Source organism: Hylobates moloch, unplaced genomic scaffold (assembly GCF_009828535.3).
Source record: "Hylobates moloch isolate HMO894 unplaced genomic scaffold, HMol_V3 SCAFFOLD_21, whole genome shotgun sequence".
Classification (NCBI taxonomy): Eukaryota; Metazoa; Chordata; class Mammalia; order Primates; family Hylobatidae; genus Hylobates; species Hylobates moloch.
In genome coordinates, this window is record NW_026652296.1 from 40,766,739 (window position 1) to 40,782,373 (window position 15,635).

The following is a 15,635-nucleotide window of genomic DNA, read 5'->3' on the forward strand; positions in this document are numbered from 1 at the left end:
CTTTACTTTACATAAATATATTTAACCCAATGGTGTTTTCTTATTTTCTCAAGTATTACCTTGATTCTTATAAAAATCAGTGTTTGGAGATGACGATCTTGAATTTATGATTAAAAAGGGAAATCTGTTATAATTATTACCTCATTTATGCATTTTGGCATATTCAAGATGATTTGTGTTTGCATGGCTTGTATGTGTACAAAGGCTCAAATGAGTAGATAGATCTTCAATCAACTGCAATTTGTAAACAACCAGTGAACTTTCAGGAACTAATCTTGTGAAAATAAGAATAATTTAAAAATTGTATTAAGTTAGCCCTTACAATTTATGGCATCATGAGTTATACTAATTTAAACTCATGACTGGTCATGACGTGCACTAATGGTCTCTGCTTGTTGTGCTCATTCCACCCTCCACCGTGGTTGGCCTGTCCCATCACTACCCTTCATCCCCTGATTAGTTCCTTCTACCTGTGCCGCCTTTGGTGGACAGGAGGGGGACTTAGGTATGTGCAATCACACAGAATGTGAATAAGTACTTTTTAACTTTTACTTTCCTTTTGCCTTGAGAACATATTTCTTGGCATTGATATGAAAGGAGCAAAATAAATTTGCTAATAGCAAGAAGATATTTAAGAATGGTCATTCCATTTCCAGCTAGGACCAAGCAGGAATCCTAGCTGCAAAGTGCTACAGTAGTTTGACAGATTGTCAGGGGACACGAGGTGGGTAGCATCCATGGTGCACATGGCCTCTGTTTTCACAGGTTCTGCACTGCTGTGTGTGTGGCTCAAGCACGTACACCCAACAGAGTCACTACACACTGACCCTGGCTGACTTGTCATCCACGGATTATGACCCCTTCCTGCCACTGGCAAGTGTGAAGAGCTCTGAGCTAGTTCAGTATCATTCATCAGCAGAATTGGGTAACCTGCTGACTGTTGAAGAGGGTGAGTATTCTTTCAGGTATGAAATCTTGTGGGAAGGAAAAGGAAAGATTTAGCCTTTTGCCATGCTTGCTGTACTATTTTTTTTTTAATCTAGTTGTTGAAGTTGAAATACTAGTTCCTGGAGTCCTCTGTGATGGCAAATTCTGCCTTCCTTGAAGTTTCTTCTTTTTTTCTCTTTTTTTTCTCCTCTGTTTTCCCATTTTAGTAGTTCAAATGGTTTTTGTAATATTGAAGACAGGTGTGTCTCAGATCCATGGAACTCACAAAAAAAGGCTCATTTTCTATCCTCAAGGAGCTTTACATCTAATGGAAAACACATAGTGAAGTCCAGAAGGACTCATTGTGGACTGGTAGCATCATGAGGCTTTCCATGAAGAAGGACTTAAGCCAGACTTAGCAGGGTGGGCAGGTGTTGAAAGGAGCTCATAGATTGTTCCAAGTTAGGAGACTATCATAAAAAGAGATGGAAATTTACTTGCTACAGTTTTAGATTTGCTCTGCTCATAGCAGAGAGTCCATTTTAGAGCATATAGGGATTGTCAGGACTTAGAGCCTGCTGTATTTCTTACTTAAGCACCCCTCTCCCCAGAATGATAGGAGCCCAGCTTTGGGCCTTGGAATGGGAGTCAGAATGTGGGTGTACTGTCTATACATATGATAAAATTGCATAGAACCAAACACACACACACAAATGCATGCATGTAAAACTGGTGAACACTGAATAATATAGATGGATTATTATCAATGTCAATTTCGTAACTGTGATATTGTTCTATAGGTATGCAAGATGTTACCCTGAGATGAAGGGTATTTGAGGTCTCTCTGTATTACTGCTTACAACTACATGTGAATCTTCAGTTGTCTCAACACTAAAAATTAGAAGAAGGCCAAGCATGATGGCTCCCACCTGTAATCCCGTCACTTTGGGAGGCCAAGGCGAGAAGATCACTTGAGCACAGGACCACTTGAGTCTGTGAGGTCAAGGCTGCTGTGATCAGCACCACTGCACTCTAGCTTGAACGACAGAGTGAGACCCTATCTTAAAAAAAAAAAAAATTTTAAAGAGATGTAGGTGTGAAGTGTTAGATCATCCATGAAAATTGTATGGACTTCACAAGTTAAAAACCTAGGCCCAAGACTAGAACCTTGTGGGCAGAAACATCCTTAAGGACAGCAGAGTGAGGGAATGTCACCAGGAAAGCAAAGTCAGGGAAGTGGAAAGAGGACCAAGAAAGAGTCATTTCTAGCAAGTCAAGGAAGAAAGCAGATAAGAAGTTGAGAAAGGTCAGCAGTGCTGGTTGCTTCAGAAAGCTTAGGGAAGGTGAGAATGAAACAGGAGCTGTTAGATTTCCCAACTAGGTGTTTGGTGGTAGGTTTTGCCAGAGCACTTTCACCAGAGTGGTGGGTCCAGCCAGATAACATGAGCAGGGGACCTGTGCACTGACAGTCAGATCCCTGAGTCAGACTCCTTTTGTGAGGCCCTTGGTGGAAGGAGGAAGGACACAGTAGGCAGTGGCCGGGTGAGGGAGGACCAAGGTCCAGGGGTATGCTTGCAGCACTACGGAGTCTGGAGCAAGGTTCAAGCTGACATGAAGGGGAAGGTGAGATGAGGATGAAAAAGACAGGACTGGGGGTGACAGTCATGAGCAAGGACTTAAAATCTAGCAGTCCTGATTTCAGCTGCATTTTGTAGATGAGCAAACTGAGGTTAAGGGATATTCCCAGGGGTGTGTACAAGTCAGAAGTAAGGGAGGTGGAATTTGAACCTAAGATTTAATGACCAAGTTCCTAAAATGCATTATTTACTCTGAGATTTTTGACGTGGAGTAGACTTAACACTCTTGTTTTGAGTTGTGTTGGTGGTGGATGGTACATGGTTCGTTTTCATGTTGTTCCCTTGATTTGTTCTCCATTTATTTAATCATTTAATTGTTTATTTCCAGAGCTCCACTGTCTGTTAACTGCAATGTCTGCTTTACTTTTTCCCCCACAATGATAAATTATTTTTATTAAGTAATTGAAACAACTCTTAATCTATTTCTTTTGTTGTTCCCTACTGTAAGTTCATATGTCTTATAATAAAATTAACTTATTTTTTCCTAAAGTCATTAATTTATACTCGTCCACATGAGTATATCCCCAAAACATGGCTATCCCTAAAATAGGTTCACCATTTATTATGAGTTGTAACTTAAAAATAGCAGAAGATAAATAGGTTATTGAAAAAGGAAAAACCTAAAAATATACATTTAAATTCTGGCACCATGTTTCTTTCAATGTACAATACTCTTTTACCTGAATATTTGTTCTCCAGAAAACCTCAGGAGCTAATGCAAACATTCCCAAGATAGTTCTAAAGTACTAGAAATAATTGCTTAAACTTCTCTGACAAAGGAGTTTTTAAAATTCACTGACATATTAACTAAGCAAATAGGCAAGATGTTTAAAAACATATTGGTGTGCACGTCCTTTCTAAGCGGATACATCATATAGAAAGTGAAAAGGAAAAATAAAAGTGATAGCATAGGTATTTTAGGTAAAGCAAGAAAGAGCTCAAATTTGAGGGTATTTTTTTTCACTCAGTGTCATACTTCATCATCCATAACAAAACTATCTCTGGTCAGGGTGGCCAGGCGTGGTGGCTGACACCTGTAATCCCAGCACTTTGGGAGGCCGAGGCAGGTGGATCACGAGGTCAGGAGATCCAGACCATCCTGGTTAACGTGGTGAAACCTTATCTCTATTAAAAATACAAAAAATCAGCCGGGCGTGGTGGCAGGTGCCTGTAGTCCCAGCTACTCGGGAGGCTAAGGCAGGAGAATCGCTTGAACCTGGGAGGCAGAGGTTGCAATGAGCCATGATCACGCCATTGCACTCCAGCCTGGCGACAGAGCAAGACTCCGTCTCGGGAAAAAAAAAAAATTATTTATGTTGGTTTTCACCTTTCTCTGGGATCTCGTTGAGTAGCTTAATAATCAACCTTCTGAATTCTTTATCTGGTATTTCAAAGATTTCATCTTGGTTTGGATCCATTGCTGGGAAGCTCGTGTGATCTTTTCAACCTTGTTTTATCATATTACCTGTATTTTCTGGTTCCTTCTCATTTGTGTAGACTGTTTCTTCAAATTGTTCTTGAATTTATTCTTGATTTGACTATATTTTTTTATTTCTTTTTTCCCCCTCCTAAAGATATGACTTGAATGTTTCTAATTTATTATAGCCTAATTTGATTTTGCTGCTTTTAGGGGTGAAGACTCTATATGAGTCTCTTGGTTATAGAGAGTCTTTGTATGCTGACTTTCTCAGATGCTGATTGTAGTAGTTATGTACTCAGGGTGTGGGCAATTTCATTGTCTCCTGTGGAATTGGAATGGCGAGGATCTCTTGAAGCTTATCTCATTTCCCCGTGTTATGCACTTTTTTATTTGTTTAATTTTTCCCCAGTATTTTACTTACTCTCTTGATGATCCAGGCTTCAGGCCAGTAGGGGAAGTATCCCTAGATAGAAACCAGTTGCAGCTAAAGCAGGTGGTTAGATACAATACACAATGGTGGGCTGAGGCCCCAGCCTTGATTAATGTGGTTAGGGGATCTCTCAGTTAGATGCACTGAGTTTTATCAGGGTGAAGAGTGGGAACTAATCCAGCTCCCCTGTCAGGCCAGCCAGAAAGTTACCCGCCTCCCAGCCTCACTCCTGTCCTAATGTTTTGGCTATTCACATCAGACAGGCACCTCTTTTCATCTGTAGGGATGAGGGATATTGATGTTCCATATGGAAAGGAATTGTGACTCTGCCTCTTGTGCAAGCCTAAACTTGGAGAGTGCTTCTGTGAGGATGCAGTCACCGTGAATTGTTCCAGGAGGGCTATCTATAGGTACATGCATGCTGAATTCCCATGGGAGAAGTTCCAGTTGTGTCTGTGGTGGTGGACAAGGTGGAGAACAAGGACCCCTTCTCCATGACCCTTCACGAGCATGCAAGGCTGCCTGCCTGTTGGGGTAGAGGTGCAGACTTTCCCTGCTGCACCCAGCACTGCAATTGTGTCTCTGCTGCAGGAGACTTCCAACCAGCAGAAAGATGTGGGACTCAAGGCCTGCCATCCAAATTCTTTTGTCCCATGGGGTGTTCCCTTGATGTGGTGCTCTCCCCCTTTCCCTAGGAATAGGAGTTCTTGATAGCCAGACTACAGTGACTGCTATTGCTCTTCTGGGTCTAGCCACCCAGTGGGGCTGCCACACTCCAGGCTGGTGCTGGGAAATGTCTGCAAGTGATCCAGTGATGTGACTTTTCTTCAAGTCTCCCAGCAGTGGGTACCAGCACCAGCTCTGATGGAGGTGGCAGGGGAGTGACATAGACTCTGTGAGATTCCTTGGTTACAGATATGCTTATGGTGCTGGCTTTCTTGAATGCTGGTTTTAATTGTAGTTAACTTTCACTTGGACAGGCTCAGGACCTCTGGTGGCTAGAGTATTATAGGCAGTGGTGATGGCTGAGGTCATTCAGCCATTTTCTCCTTCCTGGGCAGTGTTATTCCACCTGTAGATGCTGTAGTGGGCTGCATCAGCTAGCTTCCAGCCACGAGTTGGTGCTTGCAAGAGAGCACCAGCTGCAGTACTAGCCATGGGATTTGAGCTTGCCCTAAATTGCCTAGGGGAAGTAATCTGGTTCTGAGGCAATGGGCAGGGCTGTAAAGCTCTCACAAGTTTATGTCCTTTGTGTTAAGCTACCAGGGTGGGTGCAGGGATACATACCAACAGGTGGGGATAGGGTTAAGCAGGTCTGTGCTCTGACTCTCCTTGAGTGGGGCCAGCCATGGCTCCTTTGAGGGTCAGGGGGTGGTTTTCAGGCAGCTGGGGTAATGTTCCAGAGATAGTATAACTGCCTCTGCTGCACAGAAGAGTTCACAATGGGAGTGCAGAGTAGCAGGCAGCAGTAAGCCTTGCCCAGCCCCCATGCAGTTGGCAAGGCCGATCTCACTCCCTCAGTGTTCTACTAGCAGCACCAGGTTTAGATCCAGGCAGTCTGCACACAGAATCCAGATCTGCCCCAGGCCATAAGCTTTCCCACCTGGCTTTCGGGCTGTGCCCCTCCTGTCTGCCCATGAGGCGGATGTGTCTGCAGTGCACTTCCCTGCCCCCTCCACCCTCACCCCCACCGGTTCTGGTCAAAGGAGTTCATCCCTGCTCGAGATTATATCATGAAATTCAGTTAGGAGCATCTTTCACCCTGCAACCCCTTTCTGAGCTGGTTGACTGGCTTCCCCAAGGTCCCCTGTGAGATATATTCAGGTATGGCTTCGCTCAGTTCATGCTGGAGACTGAGAATGCCTGCAAGGCATTTCCTGCTGCTGCTGCTTCTGCTTTTGTGTTTCTCATCACTCCCTTAAGCAGTTCCAGCTCTGGGTAGGATTAAGGCATTCTCCCATGACCTGGATTTTCAAATTCCCTCACAGGGATGTGTATTCTGAAGGTAGTCTCCCCTGACTCACACTCTGAGGATTTATAGTTTTTCACGTGTCTCATGGAGTAGACTTCAGCTTTCTGCTTCTTTCTGCTTCTTTCAAAGGGTCTGTGGATTCTTGCAGTTTTCCTGTTGAGTTCCTGTATTGCTCCTTGGAAAAAAGTTCACAATGTGAATCTCTACACACTATTCTGTCCTTCCCAGTGGGAGAGGCATGCTAACACTGCCTCCAATCTGCCATCTTCTGGATTTGCTTCCATAGCCCTATACACTTCTGTCGGCAGGTTTTATATTGGGCTGTGCGATTTGACCTACAAGCCAATAGATGGTGTTTATGGGTAAAAGCTGGCTGTGGGCAAGGTGGCTAGATATGTACTTGATCCTTGTTTACCAGCAGAAGCTCTCTATTGCCTCAGGCAATGGAGTGATCCATGGAGTGCACAGTGGTCTGAGCTCACTGCTTAGCCCTGGGTGGACAGGGGGCAAGATGGGTTGAGCTAGACTGGACAGACTCATTTACAGCTCCCCTGGTGTTGGGCACAAGTAGCAGTGCTGAGGAGAATCCAGTGGGCAGCCATCAGGTGCCCAGTGGTGTGCCTGGGCATGGAGCTGGGAAATCTCCTTGGCCCCTAGTTCACTGCACAGGCAGAGGGACACCTAAACTCCTGATCAGGAGAGTGGGTTTGGGTGCTCCAGGTACCTATAAGTCTGCCTGGGCTTGGAGTGCAAAGGGCTCTGCTATACTACAGTCTCAGCACAAGAAAGGTGGGGTGGCTCAGGTTGGTAACCCAGATGAGCAGGCACTGCAGCTACCTGGAGATATGCCTGGGCATGGGGTGGGGAGGACCCCACTTCACCATGGTCTCCTCACAGGAAGGGCAAGCTGGCTCAGTCTGCTGATTCAGATGAGTGGGTGCTCTGAAGTCTTGGAGATCTGCCTGGGCATGGAGTGGAACGGGCTCCACTGTACCATAATCTCTACAGGAAGGGTGGGACAGCTCAGGCCACCAATCTGGGCAAGAAAGTGTGCCGAATACCTGGAGATTTGTCTGGGTGTGGAGTGGAGAGGGTTCCTCTGGTTCCCCTGCACCAGGATCTCAGCAGAGGAGGGATGGAGAGACTCAGGCTGCTGAACTAGGCAAGCAGGAGCTCTCAGTGCCTGGAGACCTGCCTAAGCATGAAGCAGAGAGGGGCCCCCTGCTGCAGGATCTCTACATAAAGGGTGAAGCAGGTCAGACTACCAGTCCGGGTGAGCAGGTGCTTTGAATGCCTGGGAGATCTGCTTGGGTGCAGAGCAGAAAGGGCCCTGTTGCACCACAATCTATGTCCAGGAAGGGTAGCATGGCTCAGGCTGCTCATCCAGGCAAGCAGGTGTTCTGAGTGCCTGGAGATCTGCCTAGGCATGGAGTGGAGAGGGCCCTACTATACCATGATGTGTGCACAGGAAGGTTGGGGCAGCTCAGGCTGCCAGTCTAGGAAAGGATTTGCCCTTACTGCCTGGAGTCCTGCCTGGGAGTGGAACAGAGAGGGCCCTGCTGCACCATGATCTCAGGGGAGCAGCCTGGTGTACTCAGCAATGACACATGCAGACTGATTCTGTGTTGCCAAGCTGGCCCTGGCTGTACGTCTCATTGCGCAGGAGAAACTTTAGCTGTAGCAGCTCTCTCCTCCCACCCCAAGCCTGCAGTTGAGAAGAGCACAATTCCAGTGCCTACTGCTGGAGCACTTTCCACAGTTCTGGCTGTGGAAGTCCCTGCCCCACTCCAGAGCAAGTGCTCCAGTCTCTCAGTCCCAGATCTAGGAAATGCCTGCAGCTTTTTCTGGTGTCTTTTCCTCTCAGCACCTCCAAGCCTCTCCCCAAGATAGCTCTGGGGCTTGGGAGAAACATCATTCTCTGCCTTGGCCTGGGTTACTTGGATCCCCAGTGGAAGGGTAAATTACAGAGTGAGACTGTTTCTCTCTCGGGTACTGGGGCTTCACTCACTCTTATCAGCTGGATACCATCACAGGAGCTGTTTGCCTGCACTGTCCTCCCTGAGATCTGGAACATCCTTCATGATTCCAGTGGATTCCCATTTTCCTTCTTGAATTAAAGCTCAGAGAGTTGATCTTTTTTGCACTATCTTGCTATTTCTAAGTGGCTGAGGCACACTAAAAGCCTGTAATATACCATATTGGAACTGCCCCCTCCCCCCCCCAAAAAAAGGTGTTGAGTTTTAATCTTCATTCACCACTGACTCTTTATGTTTCTTTACTGCTGTTTACAGAGAAGAAGAGAAGAAGTTTGGAGTTGATCCCTTTGACTGCTCGAATGGTGATGGCCCACCTTGTGAACCACCTGGGGCACTACCCCCTCAGTGGGGGCCCTGCCATACTGCACAGCCTTGTCAGCGAGAACCACGACAATGCCCATGTGGAAGGCTCTGAGCTGTCCTCTGAGGTGTTCAGAAGCCCAAACCTGCAGCTGTTTGTATTTAATGATAGCACCCTCATCTCCTACCTTCAGACACCCACAGAAGGACTGGCAAGGGGATCCCCGGTGGGCTGTCTCTCTGATGTGAGAGTAATTGTGAGGGATATCTCAGGGAAGTACTCTTGGGATGGTAAGGTTTTATATGGACCTTTGGAAGGCTGCTTAGCACCCAATGGAAGAAATCCTTCATTTCTGATTTCGAGCTGGCATCATGACACATTTGGACCTCAGAAAGACTCTTCTCAAGTTGAGGAGGGGGATGATGTTCTTGACAAATTACTTGAAAACATTGGCCATACAAGTCCTGAATGCCTTTTACCATCACAGCTAAATCTAAATGAACCTTCCCTACCCCCATGTGGCATGAACTATGACCAAGAGAAGGAAATCATCGAGGTCATTTTGCGGCAAAATGCTCAGGAGGATGAGTATATCCAGAGTCATAACTTCGATTCTGCAATGAAAGTCACCAGCCAAGGGCAGCCCTCCCCGGTGGAGCCCCGAGGACCCTTTTATTTCTGCAGGTTATTGCTTGATGACTTGGGAATGAATTCTTGGGACAGAAGGTAACAATCCAAGCTAGACCTTCAGTTATTTTATCATTATTTTCATGTACTTGTTCTTTTTATCAGTTTGTGGTTGGGGAAGAAGAAAATATTGGAGAAGAGAGAATAATGGAGATTTTTCTTTATTTTGACATTTGCAGCTTATTTTCTGCTACTAAATTAAAGCTAGAAATGAAATTATGCTGTACTGGTGTGCAGATTGAATTCCAAACATGTTGGATATTTTAAAAGATACCAAACATTTGTGTGTGTGTGTGTGTGTGTGGAGGGGGGGTTGTTGTTGTTGTTCGTTTGTTTTTTGTTTTTTGAGACAGAGTTTTGCTCTGTTGCCCAGGCTGGAGTGCTATGGCGTGGTCCCAACTCACTGCAACCTCTGCCTCCCGGGTTCAAGCAATTCTCCTGCCTCAGCCTCCCGAGTAGCTGGGATTACAGGTGCCTGCCACCATGCCCGGCTAATTTTTGATATTTTTAGTAGAGACGGGGTTTCGCCACGTTGGCCAGGCTGGTCTCGAACTCCTGACCTCATGATTTACCCTCCTTGGCCTCCCAAAGTGTTGGGATTAGAGGCGTGAGCCACTGTGCCTGGCTCAGTGTGTGTGTTTTAATTACTGCTTTGTCCATTATTGTTTCTGCCTTCATGCAGGAAGCAAATGAACTACAAAGGTGAATAAGCCACAGTCTAACCTTAGGTCTGATGTGGGAGATAGACCTAATACAACTCTGATAAAGGATAGAATGACACAGGAGTTCATGAGTAATGATTAAATCCAATGGGAAGTACAGAGCAATGGAGAAGACTTTGTGGAAAGGGGCGGATTTGAACTGGACCCTGATAGTGGAATGTAGTTTTTAAGAACAGAGGTAGGGAAAAGGGATTCACAGCAGAGCTGACACTGGAAACAGACAGTCACACAGTCACATGCATATAAGTCACATACTCACCAAAGAGCCATCTGTGTCACTGGGTAGTAATGGGTTGCCGACGGAATTTTTATACCTTTGCATGTCTTAAGGAGGATGGAGTTCATTCTATAGGTTTCTATCACAAATCTTTTGTGAGTGAGGTGGTAGAGGATGGATGATAGGTATTTTTATTAAATTACTGATTGAAAAGTGGCAAAATGGTTCTGTAATCACGTGGTTTTTCTTCCATTCTTTTTTCTTTATAGGAAGAATTTTCATCTGTTGAAGAAAAATTCAAAATTATTGAGAGAGCTGAAAAATTTGGACTCCCGCCAGTGGTATGTGAAAGTATATCAAACCACTTTTTTCCTGTTTGTCTTTGGGTATTCTTGGATAACAGATACAACAGCAGGAATGAATAGACTTACTGAGACATCCAAGGGTAGTTCTGTAACCTAGCATCTGGTGACATTTGCGCATGCCATACCATTGGTGTTTTTTACTATAAGGAATAAACTTTCATGTTTGGTACACTAAAAAGAGGTCACCACTCCCACCTAATCTGTACTTTTGATTATCTTTCTTTGTGGCTGCCAGTAGAAATTTATTCTCATTTGATCTCTGCAACCACCTCCTTATGATGAAGAAAAAGTTTACCTAGGTTAAACAGCCCGTGGTTGCTCATACCATATTATCTAAAGCCAAGTGAGTCTGACTTCAAAATCCATGCTGTGTACCAAGGCACTAACATTGTGTACTTCTGGCTTCATAGTGTTGGAAAGGTTAAAACCAGCGTGTTGTAATTAATAACTCTGTTAATAAGCCTCATTCTCCAAAGCTGGCTAGACTCTCAGATCCACCCCTGTTCTTTTTTTTTTTTTTTTGAGACGGAGTCTCGCTCTGTCGCCCAGGCTGGAGTGCAGTGGCGCAATCTCGGCTCACTGCAAGCTCCGCCTCCCAGGTTCACGCCATTCTCCTGCCTCAGCCTCTCTGAGTAGCTGGGACTACAGGCGCCCGCCACCACGCCCGGCTAATTTTTTTGTATTTTTAGTAGAGACGGGGTTTCACCGTGGTCTCGATCTCCTGACCTCATGATCCGTCCGCCTCGGCCTCCCAAAGTGCTGGGATTACAAGCGTGAGCCACCATGCCCGGCCCACCCCTGTTCTATACTATCTCAGAAGCATTTCTAAAGATGAGCTCACAACCATGAAAAGTGTTTGATTTGGGGAATGTGTGTTTCCAAAATCATCTAAGTCAAGAATAAGTATAGTACTTGGTACATAACAGATGTTTCAAAGTTTTGAAGAGAATAAGCTGCCTCCTTAATCTTTAGTTTTTAAAAAAACTCTAAAAAAAAACAAACCACTTTTATTCCCTATAGGAATATTCTAATATTCTGTCAGCTCTCAAATTAAAAATTCAGGTTGTTTTCCTCAAGTTTATTTTTCAACTCTTCACACTATATTTTTTTCACTACAATTTTTCTTACTACTCACTAACTCATAAATTTTTAAATCTGTTTTGAGCTATATGTTTTTAAAGGGTGGTGCAGTTGTTGGCTGAGAAGTAAGAAGGAAGAAAGGAAATAACAGAGCCCTGCTGTATCTTGACAAAGTCATATCCTAGAATTTCAGAAAATTACTAGAGCTCTTTATTCCATTCATTAAATCCTTCATTCATCCACTGTCACACTTCTCTTGTAAGTCATGAGCTTTTCCTGCTTGCACTTACAGTGATGAGTTAGAGCCTGCTGAATAAATATTTTCACCATTGTGTGTGTTTCAGTGGCTTTGTGATGGTTTTATTGTTTATTTTAGAGTTTTGATCAAAACTCAAAGTGACACATCTTTAAATTTTATTTTCAAGCAAACTGTTGGTTCATGTCACTATTATTTGCATATCACCTTCACAACTTCTTTGGTGTTTTGAATTCTTGAATTGGATATAAACCCAACTAGCAAAGTCCAGTTGGAATTTTCTTTTAAACACTTGGAAGATTCTATTTCAGAAAGGTCCTTTGGTAATGTTACTAAGGACTGAGTAGATAAAATAATATTAAACTTACTCACAGCTATGTATTGTTTCCATCCTTCAGAAGCATATGGTATTAAGATGGATTTGTTTGTATTGACCATTTTATGGGAATCAGAAGGGCATAAGTTTTCTTTCCTTTTCTTTTTTTCTTTTCTCTTCTTCACCCTTCTACTTTCCCACCTGTCTCCCGGGTCACTCAGCACCTCTTATTGCATCTTATAGCCACACACATGTTGAGGAATGAACTGTTATATTTCCAGGTCTTGGGAATGTGACAGGATGGCTGTTCCAAACCTGATTCCCTCTGCAGAAGGGGACATGAGGGCCTTTTTTCCTAGGTGGCCTTACTCTTATCTGGAGAGGGATAAATATTTCAGTATCAAATATACAGACTTTTTTTTAAAAAACACAGAATTAAAATACTCATTTGTAGTTTTGCCTGGATAAAGGAGCCATTCTCTGTCCAGAAGCTTGAAGCTCCATTGCCATTTTAAATGTCTTTGTTTCCTGACTAATCAGGTGAGACAGTAAAAGATTTGAATTTGAATAATTTTTTAAAGTCATTAGAAATGAAAAACCTGAAGCTGCCATTTCTCACCTTGCCCTTCACTGTATTCTGTTTCCTGATTCTTCTTGTGATTCCTTTTCTCTAGAGGAACATAGATCAACTTCTGTATGGAAATTCTGTAAGGGATTTATTCTGAAGAACTGAGGGGTTCACCACCCTCTCCCTCCTCCCTTCAGTATTAAATAAACAGTCATTTGGGTTCCACACTCAGCTTTTTAAGCATATGCTGAATTATTCCAGGCTTCTTAGTATTAAGTGAATACTTGGTTTCATATAATTGCGGTCAATTTGTTTGAGTGTTAATGCACTTTAGTTGCATGAGGTACAATTGAATTAGCTCCCTGGGGGTACTGTTGCAGCGAAATACAGCTTAGGATAGCTGAGTGGCAGTCCCCTGCCCCTTGATCAACCTTCACTTAAAACCCCAACTCCTGGATTTAGTGTCTTCTTGATATCAAATGTGTATCAACTTATTTTATGGTGAAGGGTATTTTCAAGATTCTTTTTGAAGAAACTAGAAATAAGTCTGGGACTCTTCAGCTATGAGAAATCTAGACTGCCCTGTATTTTGGTCAGGTAGCAGGTAAGAAAATACCTTGTCTGTCAACTTTCATTTAGAACATTTCTGTTTAATTCTGATATCAATTTATCTCACTGCTCTTGATGCATAGTTCCTTCTTAACATGTTCTTTGGAAAAGTTGAGGCTATCTTGCAGCTATGGTCTAGATTGTCAATGCTATGATGAATGTACATACAAATCACAGTGGGCTTCCCTGTTAGATATAAATGCCTTCTTGCCACTACATGGGGAGGTGGATGTTAAAGTCATGCTTTTCTTTGGCTTTTTCATGTGGCAGCACAAGGAACCACTATTCTGTCTATTCCTAATAGGAAAGAACAGTGCATTCTAATGAGGAAGGGAAGATTGTTAATTTCATGTACGTGTGTTTCTGAATTACCTGCTCCTTCATGCATTGGTGTGCTTCTTATGGATGTGAAGTGCTGTTGATGTTCCTAATTACCATTTCAAAAGCATGGCTCTAATAAGGCCAGACACAGCTTCTGCATCCTAGCAGGCTCTCTGTGGTACTAACATTTTGGAGAATGTGAAATTTGATGAATGTTTACAACTAAAGGTCATCTTTCCTCACACTCACATTGGTCAGCCCATCATTCAGGCTTAGCTCTCTTGTGCCCTCACATTGAGTTAATGAGGGCTCAAGGACTTAGGAACAGCTGCAATGGAAAAAGCTTAGATTTTTAAGGAGAATAAACTGAAACATTGTAGATAAACCTGAGGTTGTTTTTATGTATGTAAAGTCTATAAAACAAAGAAAAATTAAATGCTGAGGATTTTTTACATATGTAGAGAGACCTGCAGATAAAAATTGAATAGCTATCCTTCTCCACCTTTGTTGAAAGAGACAGTCTTTTAGGTCATAGGTTATGGTTTCTGTTATTACCCAAGTGCCCAAATTTTTATAGCTCTTGGAATAGGCTAGTTAGATTCTATGCTGTTGGTGTCCCCTGCCTGTTGCTTAGGGCAGTGAATGGTGTGGCACTTTCAGGGCTTCCTGCTGCATGAGGACAAGCTCTCTAAATTTATTTTAAGGGCATATTAGAGATATTGGGGCTGGGCATGGTGCTCAACCCTATAAAGCCAACACTTTGGGAGGCCGAGGCGGGTGGATCACCTGAGATCAGGAGTTCGAGATCAGCCTTGCCAACATGGCGAAACCCTGTCTCTACTAAAAATAATAAAAAAAAAATTAGCCAGGTGTGGTGGTGTGTGGTAGCATGCACCTGTAGTCCCAGCTACTGGGACGGCTGAGGCACGAGAATCACCGGAACACAGGAGATGGAGGTTGCAGTGATCCGAGATCATGCCATTGCACTCCAGCCTGGGTGACAAAGTGAGACTGTCTCAAAAAAAGATATTGCTAAAAGATTAAAAACATTAAAGATTATCTTTAAGGATGTATTAAAGATAACGTGAAAATGTCTTTTAAAATGAAAGCAACCTAAATGAAGATTTGGGCTGTGACATGTTAATATAATGGAATGTTGTTACAATCATTAAACCTCTGTTGCAGAAGCGCATGATATAAAAGTGTTCACGCTAAAAAATGGTTGAAATGGTGAATTTTATGATATGTATATTTTACCACAATAAAAAAGTGTTCACAAATATTTTAAGTGAAAAAATCTGTTGTAAAACAGAATGTAGTAGCTTCTCATATATGCATGCAAAAGTGTATCCTAAAATGGTATAACGGCTATGTTCTTTGCTTATCTGTTGAAATTGCAAGTGATTTTTATTCTTTTCTTTCTGTATTTTCTAATTCTTCTTCCAAGTATGTTTATTACATATAAACTATAGAGGAAGTGAATAAGCTATCTGAGTAAAAGGAGAGAACTCTCTTCCTCCAGTTATTTGTATAACTTTTTAATTGAGAGTCAATTAGTTCTGATTATTAAGTAGAGAAGTAACTCACACAGAAGGAAATCTTAGATAATTTGTTAAAATATGGAACTCAGTTCCACCAATGTGATATCTAATCAAATTACAATGTTGAAATATTAAACAATTTGACAGAAAAAATATTTCTGTATTTAAGAACTTTACAGTTATTCCTATGAGATTTATCGGAATGTAGTGCAAAAAAAGGAGAAAGGTGG

General features: G+C 43.0%; 1 protein-coding gene across 3 annotated transcripts in view; it reads left to right on the plus strand.

Annotated features, from left to right (window-relative positions):
• RALGAPA2 (Ral GTPase activating protein catalytic subunit alpha 2) overlaps positions 1-15,635 on the plus strand; it is a 340,962-nt gene that overhangs the window by 200,888 nt on the left and 124,439 nt on the right. For all 3 annotated transcript variants that reach the window (XM_058432702.1, XM_032142466.2, XM_058432703.1), the window contains exons 32-34: positions 766-949; positions 8,678-9,449; positions 10,619-10,690. In XM_058432702.1, the coding sequence (XP_058288685.1) occupies positions 766-949; positions 8,678-9,449; positions 10,619-10,690 (1,028 nt within the window). The remainder of the gene's footprint in view (positions 1-765; positions 950-8,677; positions 9,450-10,618; positions 10,691-15,635) is intronic.